Source organism: Festucalex cinctus, chromosome 4, assembly GCF_051991245.1.
Source record: "Festucalex cinctus isolate MCC-2025b chromosome 4, RoL_Fcin_1.0, whole genome shotgun sequence".
NCBI classification, from domain to species: Eukaryota; Metazoa; Chordata; class Actinopteri; order Syngnathiformes; family Syngnathidae; genus Festucalex; species Festucalex cinctus.
In genome coordinates, this window is record NC_135414.1 from 13,845,059 (window position 1) to 13,858,604 (window position 13,546).

The 13,546-nt window shown below is 38.9% G+C and overlaps 1 protein-coding gene across 3 annotated transcripts in view; it reads left to right on the forward strand.

The window, feature by feature from the left end:
- The first annotated feature begins 4,445 nt into the window (after positions 1 to 4,445).
- Positions 4,446 to 13,546, forward strand: part of tjp1a (tight junction protein 1a) — a 126,949-nt gene continuing 117,848 nt past the window's right edge. For all 3 annotated transcript variants that reach the window (XM_077519061.1, XM_077519069.1, XM_077519062.1), the window contains exon 1: positions 4,446 to 4,950. In XM_077519061.1, the coding sequence (XP_077375187.1) occupies positions 4,859 to 4,950 (92 nt within the window). In that variant the 5' untranslated portion in view covers positions 4,446 to 4,858. The remainder of the gene's footprint in view (positions 4,951 to 13,546) is intronic.

Consider the following 13,546-nt stretch of genomic DNA (forward strand, 5'->3'; position numbering starts at 1 on the left):
AATGCAAGTGATGAAAGAGACTCATTGTGCAGTTTTTAATGAAGGAGAGTTGACACAGTTAAAGATGATAACAACCAGATGTTTGCCAGAGACATGATGAAAATGATATCAGGAGTGGGCTCAAACAAGGCCTCCAGAACACCAAACAACATGGCCGAACGCGACTCAACTGGACAGTTGCGAACAAAATAAGAGTCAGCAAACAGCACAAATATGTGATTAGTCCTCACACATATAACAACTCACTGCAGGGAAAGACTGTGGTCCCCGTTGTTTTTATAAAGAAACAATGTTTTAATACATCACATATAGCATACTGTACTAGTGTGAACATATTTTGATTTCCAAAAAGAGGACACTCGGCTCGACCTTGAAATATAGATAAATGATACTCAAAGATGCGAGACATAAAGACATAAATATTGTAACATATCCCTCCTCTCTATAGGTAGAAAAATAAACATAACCCTCATTTGAAGGCTTACTTGACAAATTAATAATAATAATAATAAAAATAAAAGACAATGTTGTCAGTCCAACCTTTTTTTGCTCCTGACATCAATCTTTCCCTGCACCCCCACCTTATTTATAGGGTGACCCGGCATCGAACCAAGGGGGTCTGCCTTTGGTTTGGCAGCACAACACAGTGAGCTAAAGTTATGACTCAGCTCAGGCTTTTAATTTGAATGCTTAGGAAGTGAGGTAAAAACAAAAATGCGGACTTACTATTTTCTTTAAAAAAAAAAAAGTCAGTGTCAGTGTGGAAAAACTGGATTTTGGTCTACAAATGTTATGTTCTGAGGTTGGATCCCAAAAGCGCAGACGCAAATAAGGTTTTAACTCTTTATTTACACAACTTGACTAAACGAAAAACAATGAGAATGCATTGAGAATCACAAGACGTCAAGCCCCCTTGGGCTGTGGGGCTGCACGGAGGAACAGTGATAATAATCCGACAAACACGCACACTTCTCAGACCGCTACTACAGACAGTGAATCGATCTGATTGGTTGTGACTAAATAAAGGATTAAAGATTGACATCACAAAGCTCCTGACATCACATAGCTGTCACATAACTTAAAACCAGTTGAAACTAGATGCTGTTACATCAATTCCAAACAGACACTTGACCTGACGGTCATGAACTCAAACTTAACAGGTCATGAACTCAAACTTAACAGGTCATGAACTCAAACTTAACCCTGGTGTGACCCAGACATGACAGTAAATTCTGCTAGCTAACAAGTGGCTGAGCAATTTTTTTATTTTTTATTTTATTTTTATTTTTTTATATTATGATGACTCAGATATGAGTTCTGCTTTTCCAGATTATATGTGACAGATACTGTACATAAAAATACACCAGGTAGAAAAATTGATGTACTAAATACAAGTGCAGTTTTCCAGATTTGTAATACCCTTTATCCAAATGTATATACCTATCCTAATTGATTGGTGCCCGAATACCCACCATTAAAAAAAAAATAAAAAATTCAATGAATTGTGGAAAATGTTATGAAACATAATTGTAGTCACTGGATGTGATGGTTCGCTCGTCTGACTTCCTTGCAGGCAGAGTGGGTTCAGTTCCCGCTCAGTGATGAGTGTGAATGCTTGTCTGTCTCTATACAGTATATGACCTGTGATTGACGAGCAGCCAGTTTGGGGTTTCAATCTGCCTCTTCCAAAAGCGCCAACTCCCCACAAACTCTGAATAGAATAAGCAGTTTAGAAAATAGGTAGATGGAAATACATGTGCACTGTTGAGCATTGTTCACCATGCCTCTGGCTTCGTACTACATTGGTAAATGGTCTGCATTTAAAGAGGAATTTTCTACCTACAAGAAAGGTACTAAAACTGCCTCATTCAAACAATGAAAATGATTGATGACAATGGTGTGTGCTCCGGTGGAAGGAAGCAAATAGCGCTTTCATACAGTATTGATGCAGCATCAGCAGCAATTCAGGGTTCAGAATCTTGCTCAAGGTGAACAGGGGATTTAACCTGAGAACCTCCCACTTTCTTCCTCCAACATCATCATCTCATCTTCTGTCTCCTTCAGGCTTTTTGTCTGTATGTTATGTTTGTTTCCAATGTCAAGAAGTGCACGCGAGATGACTTTGGAAAAGGTGTTTTGTGGTGTGTTTTTCGGTGAATGCTGTGTTGCCAAGATCAAGCCATGCTGAGATCAGCCCTTTTGACCTTCCCCACCAGCTGCTTCCCAATGTGTGCCGAGCCAGTGTGAGCTGCTTTTGCTCGGTGACTTTTTTTCATTAGCACTGTACAGTTATCCATTCTTGATTGACTTTTTCGGGCGCATGAGCAATCTCAACAGGCCTCCGGGTGTATACACAGCAGTTTGTTCGACCTTCACATTGCTTATGTGTCTCAGTAAATATTTAAATACGGTGACAGTGGAGCATCATCTCACCCTTCATTTGAGCTTCGCAGCAATTTAAGACATCATGCTGTGCAGTATCACTTAAAGAGATGATGGAGGATTTAAACTCGAGTCTTTTTATGAAGCGCAATGTCAAATTCTGTGGAAAATGTAAAGTCGCAATAAGCATAATATTTATTGATAACAGTTCAGAACATGAACGGTTGTTCAGAACGGGAACAAGTTCGGTGACCCAGTCCTCTCTCTCATCTCCCTGATAATTAACAAACTCCTCAAAATGTGTAATTGAGTAATGCCATCTGATTTCTTAAGTACCATACAAGGCGCTGTTTTGTTTGAGCTCTAATCATTTTACCATTTTAACAGGAATGGTGAGTTTCAAACTGAACACAATTTCTCACCTAAATTCAAGTCAGTTACAGGTATTCTCTTTCAGAAGTCAAAAATGAATCAAGTATAACATCTAACAGTGTTTGCTTTCTGCTCAACAATGCAACTATAATTTGACGTCTCAAAGGTACAGTGTGTAATTAGTGACCACTAAATGTCGATGCCATAGACTGGAGTGGCTAACAAGAGCGACTAGCGGGAGAAGCTAGTAAAAAAAATAAATAAATAAAAAAAAAAAATTGTAAAAACGTGCGGGAACAAAGCAGAAGGTGACAAGTGACGGGAGCCTGAATCACGGGACTCAACCACGACCACTTGCAGGCCATTGAGTCCAACGCGTGATGCAAGCGCCACCATTGGCTAATACTGCCTTTCATATGGAAAATACTACATATTGATGAGAAAATTGCATGTGAATGCCCCCTCACGTATTTTCCACTGGACAACATGGGAATTTATTTTGATAACCCTAGTTTCCGAGCGCAGAAGGATTCGTGAATAGCAAGAAATATTAACACTTATAAGGGCATTATCGTCCGCTAGCAGGTTGTTTTAGAATCCACAGAATTACTTAGCGTACACAATTCGATGTCCTGGCCTTTACAACTCATTATTTTCCATAATTGTTCAGTTTTATGAGCAAAGAGTATGTCAGCTTCCATGTTTTTTTGTTTTTTTTTGTTTTTTGTTTTTTGCTACAAAACAAAAGCACATGAACAGCACTCGTGAAGGCAGGGTAACTACGTTTGCGAAACATGGCGGAGAAACATGGCAGCCTCTAGTAAGATGAGACTACAACCATAATAATGACTGAATACTAGACATACAGTCTTCCCTCGCTATAACGCGGTTCACTTTTCGCGGTCTCGCTGTATCGCGGATTTTTTTTCAAGTGCAATTTTGCATATTTTTTTTTACAGTAATATACCCATTTTATCAAATTTATGAAGGTTTGAACATTGTCAAAGTTTGAACAAGAGAGAAATGTGAGAACATGTAAATGCCTCAATGAGAAAAGTGTATAAATTGTGTGGTCGGGGATTTTAGAGCCTTAAAACATTTATACGAATTGTAAAACATAAAGCTAACTACTTCGCGGATTTCATTTATTGCAGGTATTTTTTGGAACCTAACCCCAGCGGAAAACGAGGGAACACTGTATATTAAAAAAACGTTTATGTGATACATTTTTTTTTTGCATATACTATTGACAGTTGGTTTTTAAAATGAATGAATTGAGTTTGCCACTAGATGGCGCTATGGATCACTGACTGTACCTTTAATCGTCAAAAATACAAATTTACGCTCCCCTATTTCTTTCAGTTAGTCTTTGTGTAACAGCTTGCCATATGTGTGTTCATGAAGATCACGAATTAGAGTTGTGCTTAAAACAACAAAAAATATTTTTTTCTTGTTACTGTTTATGTATTGAATGCATGTGTACTACAGTTCTGTTTTCCATCTTTTTCACGCACCTTCTCCCTCTGTAGTTATCTTTAAACGTAAATCAGGCGTCCATCGTTGCTGAGATTTTTTTATTTCATTGCTATTATGTTGTAACCCCCTCTCCTAAACCATTTCATCACCCCCCACCCCACCCCTTCTCCTCCTCTTCCTCTGTGAGCGCACTCCTCTTCCTCCCTCTCAGACTCATGGATGCTGCCGCCGCCGCCGCATCCTCTCCGACTCTCCTCTCCTCACTCTTTCTGAGGGGATCAAACTAAACAAAATAGAGGGTGGGCAAAGAGAAACAAGTGGCCGCTCCCGGGCGAGCCACAACAATGAGCCCGTCCTGCCTAAAATTGAATGGATTAGCCAATCTATTCTGAGCTCTAATGAGATTAGAGGGGCAGCGCGCAGACATGCAGGGTGGCGGCGGCGTGGTACCTTTCCTTCGGCTCCCCGGGGACTGCTCCCCCTGGAAATGGCGCCGTTGATGCCGCCGGACGCGCGGTGGATGTCGGGGGACCTTTGGAGACATTTGAACGCACGCTCACCTGCGCCGCTCGTGCGGAGCGCGGATTCCTCGAAGTAGCGCTCCAAAGTAGAGAGACGGAGACCGAAGATGAAGTACCAGAAATATATCACGGTGATGCAGATGGCCATGGGAGTGACAGCCTCCAACAAAGACTGCCTCCCCACCAAGAGACAGCTGTGGTGAGTTGGGGGCGTCGGTGGTATACATGTAGCTATACACTATATTCTATACGTGCGTGCGCATGGAAACGGACATGTGTCTTTGTTGGGTGTCGAGGAAGAAAAGCTTTCATTTGAGCCTCTTACGCGTTGTGGTCACCAAAGGTGTCAAAGTTGCATTTGAGCACGAGCGGCTGTTGACGGAAGTGGCTGCCTAGCCGCCCTCTCCTGCACACTATCCTCCTTTTCTTTACCTTCAGCCCGCTGTGTACGTTTGCGTGAGCGCGTGACTCACTTTGCATGTTTGTTATGATCTTGCATTATTTTCACACAAAAGCGCACAATAGCATGCAGGTGTTCTTACAACACTCATTCTGTTCAGCTCATTTCAAGTCCGCCTGAGGTTTCTTCTTTAAAATCATTTGATCTATGCATTTACCATTTCTTTTCTTTGTTTTTTTTTTTGTCTTTGTTTTATTTTCGGTGTGTAAAAACAAAAAGGGAACAGCCCCACTCGATTAATTACTTATTCAGTAGCTTCCTGTGCACGTGGGAGTCTCTTGCTGAAGGCTTCACTCATTATGCGTGTGTATGGTTTTCCCACTCCATTTGACCAGTTGTCTGCTTTAATGGTACATAAACATCAGCCATCACATGTACGCATGCACATAGCCACACATGCGTACATTGTCATCAATTTCTATGTAGTCGTACCTATATCATCATCTTCATCATCATCATCAACATCACATGCTGTCAAGTAGCCTAAAGTAACACATGTCAATGATAACCAATAATACAGGGTCTTAGTTTGTGATTGAGCAATTTGATCATGATGGTTGCAAATTAGGTTCTATTTAAAAAAAAAAAAAAAAAAAGAAGTTGGAATGAGTTGGGGTGTAGTTCAGTCACAATCTGAATGGAAGGATTACAATGTTAGTGCAGGGATGGGTGACTTCATTGATGGAAGGAGCCACAGTTTTACGTCAGCACTTCTTTTAATTAAGGAGAAAAATGTGCTAACCGTATTGCTCTCGCAAGATGAATTCTCGCGGGATTTGTGAGTTCACAAACTTCGGAGAATATTGCGAAGCATATCCATTTGGCTATTGCCAGATTAAAAATGAGCAATATCTGTTTTGTTTTTTGTTTTTTTTGTTTTTTAATTGACCCAAGGGAATAGTCATACGTGTAAATGAGCCACTCCAACTACAAAGGATTTGCAGAGAAGAAGAAAAACAACATACTGTAACCCTAGAACCCGCCACCCTCATGAGAAGTGCTCGCTTGCATAAAAACTCCCGTTTTATGCATGTTTTCACAAAGAGCAACTCACTCCAAAATTTTAACATTATACGTTTGTCCTTCATAGGCTGGCACACTTCTGTATTCACCTCTATTGCATATATAAGGCAGTATTTAAGTTCGTACCTGATGCATTATGGTTATTCGATTATGAAGAAAATATTATCATGATTATTTTTGGTAATAATTGAAATCACGATTAGAACTATCATTTACTTTTTGGTACAAAACAAGAAAATGTTTCAACATAAAAATTAGTAAAACAAATAAAATTCTATGAAGACTATTTTGCAAGTTCCTGTTGGATGAAACAAAATGTATTAAATTAGTTATTTTAAGCAAACCAGGCAGATATATTTATGTTCAAATTCAGTAAACATACAGAGCCCTATTTTCGTGCCCAGTGCAAGTCTAGCACAAAGTGCAGTCTAACAGTGGGCATGGGTGGAGTTTTCTTTAGTTTTGGTATCTTCCGAGACAAGCCCAGGTATGTGCGATTGTGATAGGAAACATTTAAATGAAGCTCAAAGAGAAAGCTGCAGGGTCAACATGGTGTGTAGATGCAGGAGATTGGTGCCTGGGAAGCACATTTATGAATTGAAAGAAGAAATCCACTTGCGGATGCCTCTGTGGATGGACACTTCCACCCCCATCACACGTCAGTGTGTAGAAGAAAGAGTCATTCCTGGCCAGAGGCCAGAACCACATTAGGTCAAGAAAATGGGGCCTTTCAGGTAAACTAGGAAACATGATATGGGCCCTGTTTTCATCAACAGGTGTCTTCATTTTCGTGCCGGGGCAAGTCTAATTTAGTGTGTTCGTGAATTTGCTAGACCGCACTAATGAAGTTTGGTGACCAAAAGATTTTTGAATAACTAAAACCAAGTTTAACTTGTGGCGCAGGTGGTGTAACACAATTTTGATGGATTTAAATTTGAAGGCGCAGGCAGACAGATTTTGTGCTCTGAGGACGTATGTGGTGGATTTCATTCATAAATATGACAAACGTCTGACACAATCCGTCTGAATCATTGTCAAAATCATTTAATTGAGTGAATGATTATCATTAAATATTTTTAATAGCACCTCCATGACTGTGTGGTTCGATTGTGGGTGTGGGTAGTGAGAGGTCTGATTTGAAAGCGAATGAAGGGAGCCACTTCAACTGGCCAGGAGTCGGCTGTATTCCATCCCATAATGGCGCACAACGGAGCAAATGTCCGAGTCTATCTGTGGTTGTCTAGCAAAATCCCCCCCCCCCAAAAAAAATAAACAAATTAATTAATTAATTAATTAATTAATTAATTAATTAATTAATTAATTAAATACAATAAATAACTGGGCACAAAATTGGGCCCTCCCTGTTGGTCATAAATTTCATCAGCCACAGCTTGCGTGCGTTTTACATTAGATGCTTGTGTATCATTGTCATGCTGTCAAGGTTTTTCATCGCATTCCTCCATTTTTGATGAAATGCTCAAACTTTTGGCTCTGTTGCTAACGCCGGTTAGCCATGATCCAGTTAGCCGCAACTTTTCCAGTTAAATCACAGCTGACCCGATTACTACTACTACTACGCGTGGGGGTCAAGTACAGAAGGCAGACAACAATTTGAGAGAAAAACAAAGTTTCAAAAAAATAAACAATAAAATTATTTTGTTACCATTTTGATCGTTGACGACGTAATCGTGACTAGTCAGCCAATATTGGCATGTATTTCGATTTGAAATACAACCCACCAGAGTGGCTAGTCAGTGTGGTGCAGTCACATTCCACAGTTGAAATTCCGCCACGTTTGGCTGGTTGGTGGGTGTTAATGCCAAAACCTGCCTGCAGAGGAGCTGAATAATGCAAAAACTTCCTGCGGACCATGCGACTTGTGGAATATTCCAAATCTTTCAGAATGTCTAATGTTGGGCTAACAGGACTGAATACAATCTCAGGGACACAACTAAAGTGTGTCTAATATGTCTATAACTAGTTTTTGTTTTTTTGTTTTTTTTAAAGAATATAATCTTTTTAATGTCATCAATATTTTAATTGTTATATTTCATGTTAAAATCAAATTTTATGGAGGACCAAAACTGCCAAATTCACTAAAAGTGAAAATAAAAATGGAAATAAAAAAATGTAATTCAAAATATATTATATAAAATATATAATATATTCCAAAATATCCCAAAAATAAATTATATATATATATATATATATATATATATAGAGAGAGAGAGAGAGAGAGAGAGAGAGAGAGAGAGAGAGAGAGTCAGTTATTTATTTATATAGAAATTTATTTAGACATTTATTTATTTTTATTTTGGCAGTTTTGGGCCGCACTGCCAAGTGAAAATGTCATTCAAATAAGGGGGCGGTCCTAAGTGTGTCTTGGGTTGGACTCAGCCATTGCAAACTGCCTGTCATTGGTCGAATGAGCAGCTCGGTGAACAAGGAAGTCTCGCCGGCTTGCAATGGAGAGCTCCAACAATGGATGACTCTGTACTATTTTATTTCCATTTATATTTATTTTTTATAATTTTCGAATTATATTGTTTTTTATATTCATTTTTATTTTCACTTTTAGTCATTTATTTATTTATGTAGTCATTTAGTTGTTTTGAATTTTGGCAGTTTTGCTCCTCCATATAATTTTAGGTAGCAGGCACAGGCAAAAAAAAAAATGCTTTGTTCTTTAAATGAGCTATCAGAGCACATTGTATCGTATTTTGCAATTAATTTTATCAGGGACATATGAAATATTCCAAAACTGGCCAAATGAAGTGAAAATGTATAATTTCCCGTGGCACACCTGATGACATCATGGCACACTTGGGTCCCAGGGCTCCATGGTTGGGAATCACTGGCCTGCAGTAATATGCCCGACTTAGTCACACAAGGGAAAGGATTTGATTTCACTTCTTAGCTCATGTGACTGCTGTCAAATGGGATGCAAAGGACATAGTGGTAACTTGCTTTTGACGCTTCTCCCTTTAAGAGCGGCGCGGCGGTATGTCTGTGGCCATTACATCAGGGTGGGGGAAGGGGCACGGCCATTAAAAGTGGATTACTGTATTGCCTCCGACAGCCACTTTAACGAAGAGAAGCTGATCTAGGGTGTGCCTTCGCCTCATGAAGTCATCCCGTGCTTTCACTTGCATGCCATGTCCAGCGCTATTCGTAGTGAAGCCAGCGTCGCACACAGGGAAGTTGAAACCCACCGTTGAGTTTCATCATTTCTACCATTAGTTTGAGCATGGTGACCTTTGCACTGAGTAGAAAAATATTACTGCAAGTCACGTGTGTTTTTGTCCGCCTATTCTCTGACCTCAGTGGCACGTGCAATCAATACCTCGAGACGGCACCTTGAAAGAATGCCGATCTTGAAATATTGATTGCATCTAAAATCCAGTATGAACATGCCTCTTTGCTCTCCTTGTGCGCATGCATATCAAATCAAGCACAATACACACCAATTTGAAAGTGATATTAAGTGTTCCCAAATATTAGCTAATCATCTTATCTTTTATGTTGCACCTCAGGAACATAGAAAATGTGCTACATTTTGATCAGTCCTTTCTGGTGTCTGTATTGATGGTTTATATGCAAAATGTCATGGCTATTATAGCTCTAAATCAAACATACTACGCATACACTACGATGAAAAAGGCTGCCATGTTGTCATACTGGAACTGGAATGTCACGCAATACTGCACAACGCATACCGCTTATAAAAGGTAGTGTTTGTTAGTCAAAGACTACATCCATGTTTTTGGAAGATGATGACAAGATGGACGGTACCATTAAAATTGAGAGGTGTGGGACAGTTGATGTCATAGAGACTCAAACTATCAAAACTAATTTCTATAGCCAAAATGTATCCAGTTCCTTGCCTTAGCTTCTTCCTTTGCTCATATGTCACTAGGCACTGTGCACAAAGCCTCATTCATTCGTTAATTTGAAGCGGCATTACCCCCTGAAAAGGTTTTGTTCAATTAGCTTCATCTTTCAGGATCCCTTGTCATACACTGACAAATGGTAGAATCCAGGGTGTTTTTTCTTGCTGGGGCCCAATAAATCCATCTGTATTGCTCCGTACCAGCTAATTAGCGCTAGGCTAACCTGTTGTCTCCATTCCGACATCCAATTGAAGTTGTCAAACACCCTTCGTTTGCTACTGTGACAGTGCAGTGAAGTAACAAAAACACATTAGGCTAGCTGGCCTTTATTTACTGACTGCTGAACAGATGAATGTAATGCTAATTAGCTGGCTAACATTCCAATGCACACACAAGAAATTCCTCACATACATACTTGAGTTCTTGTCTTGTTCTTTTTCTGTTTGCTGTTGTTGCATGTTGTTGCTCTCAAAGACTAAAAACAAGAGTAAACTATCATGCTAATTTGAAACGGTGGCACAGCAATGCTTTTACTGTTTATTAGTTAACCATCCGTTGTGCTACTTTTCTCAGCATTCTTTTTTTTTGTACAGGGTCTGTAATATTATTTATTAGGGCTGCTTGATTATAAAGAAAATATCAATTACAATTAATCTGGTAATAATTGAAATCACAACTAGGACAATCATTTGTTGTTGTTTTTGGTGCAAAACAAGAAAAATATTAAGATAAATACATTTTGTTGAAACACTATAATTATGCAAGTTTCTTTTGGCCCAAACAAGATGTATTAAATTAGTTATTTTATAATAAAAAATAAAATAATAATGCAAATACATACATTTAAACAACTCAAAATTAGTATTAATAATCTTTTATTTTTGTTTATAATTATCCCAGTTTTTTAATTGTGGAGTGTAATAATTGAAATCATAAATGAATCAATCATTTGTTGTTGTTTTTTTCTGGTGCAAAACAAGAAAATATTTAAACATAAAAAATATTAAGACAAATACATTTTGTTGAAACACTATAATTATGTAAGTATCTTTTGGACCAAACAAGATGAATTAAATTAGTTATTTTTAAAATTTAAAAAAAGTGCAAATATATACATTTAAACAGCTCAAAATTAGTATTAATAATTAATATGTTTGTTTATGATTATCCCAATTTTGTAATTGTGGAGTGTAATAATTGAAATTGTAAATGAATTTTGATTAATTGCACAGCCCTACTATTTACCATGTGAAAATGACTGGATGAAGACTTTTATGTATTTGATACTTATACTTGCCACTTAATATTATTTGCAAATTTAAAATTGAGTAGATTGCTGCAATGTTGACATTTCTTCATAATGATGATAGCTTGGATTTATATGGTGCCTTTCAAGGGGATGTGACTGATGACGCTTAATTAGAAGGTGCACAACCCTCCAAGAAGCATCAGCATAATTTCATAAATGCATTTGACTACAACTATATACAGTACGCCGACTTGAAAGTACTTCCTGCACCTGGAAGTCTGCCCATCCATTGGCAACTGATACCCTTTAATCCAACTAAACACGGCTTGAGCTCTGACTGAGATTAAAGTTACAGCAAAAAAACAGATTCAAACTACAGATAAACACGACCGCTTGTTTGTTCTCTGGATTCTGACAGAATTATTCAATTGCCAGAATTGAAGTAATTTCAATGCCTTCATATTCATGCCCTGATAATGAAAGACATGCAAGTTTGGCATGCTTAGCAGTGTTCCTCAAAGGACACACGGCGCTAAACAAGATGATGTTTTACTTTTTATTTATTTTTTTGTCATAAGTCTAATTAATTTGAGACATCCATAAATAGTAATTATCTTTCTGACGTCCCTTTAAACTGTCCACAGCTCTTCCTAACACGTGGGTGTATCCTCTTGTATCATGGACCAGATGTCTTGCCTGCTTCCCACTTAGAGTGACAGCTCTGCCTGGTGTTCCCAGTCCACCTGCTTAATGATGCATAAAGTCAGCTCCCTTCTTCCCTACAACACAGAAAAACACACCCACACGTGCACGCAAGTCTGCCCTCTCATTCGCTTGACCCCACATCGTCCCTCCCAGAAAGAACACACACACTACTCCATAACTGCTGTCCTCCCCCTCCTCCCACCCAGTTCCACTCAAGGAGGCCTTGAAGCGTAATCCTACACAAACTGACAATGATGCGTATTAGTTACCTCAGCAGGAGTCCGAGTCTGGGGTGGGCCTGTCACGATAATCACAAGTTTGCCAAAAATCGTGCAAAAATGTGTGTGTGTTTTTTTTGTTTTTTTTATCTTCCCCTGCTCTCTTTATATTTCTGTCCAGCTCTTGGTGAGATTTTCACTCAGCAACTCCGTAATAACATCATACTGTACTTGGCTCTGTTTCACTTGCTCGGCAGCAACGGCAGTCGGCCCCTATAGTTCAACAGTAGTTGCATCCGGTTTTAAATCATTTGATATTGTTTTAAGGAAAACAACATACCTGCGGCAAAATACATTAATTAGAAATTGAATTGGAAATTAGAGTTTTTTCCAATTCGGCTTAGACGGAAATTAATTATTGAAAACTGAATTGGACATTAGTTTTTCCATCCTGGTTACGATACTTTTTCTTAACGTGAGAAATCAAAGTAAAGCATGAGAGCGTGTAACACCCCTGTAACTACTAACTACCATGGTATACAATCAAGCCACATCTACAGAACTAACTAATCCAGTAATTGAAACATATCACCTGATATGAAGTGGTCGCTATTGACAATTCCATCAAAATGGTGGTCATACTCATTGAAGTGAGGATTACTTTTGATTTCAAAATGGGATTGCAATGTCATTTGACTACTACAACAATCTGCCTTGTTTAAAAGCTAGTCACAGGCAAAAGCAATACGCTGTTTGTTTTCACCCTGTAAAGGGAGCATTCGCGTTGCATTGTGTTGCATAAATATCAGAAATTCCCAGATGTCCGGAATCGTCAGTACAGCTGATGACCGCCACGACGAGAAGGATCTCACTTCTCCATCTTGATCGTGGCACTTTATATGGCTACTATGATCCATTGGCTATGCCTTGGTTCCTATTTTGGTAGCCTGTAGAATGCTTTTGCCTCATATTGTTGTGGCATCCTGGTGCACAACCTCTGCCAACCATTGTAATGTGGCGTTTTTCTATCCTGCCAAAGTGGTGTTGGTTACGTTTGCCGCAGTGCATAGTGGGATGTGTGATGTCACATCTGGAGCTGTATTTACATTCTATTTCCGCTGCTTAACCGTCATCAACAACATGCATACCGCAATGCTCTAAATGGAAAACTGGTTATATCTCTCCGCGGCTTAAGGATGAAATCAGTTACATACATTGGGCCAAAACTAAAAATAGTCACTTTTCAGGAG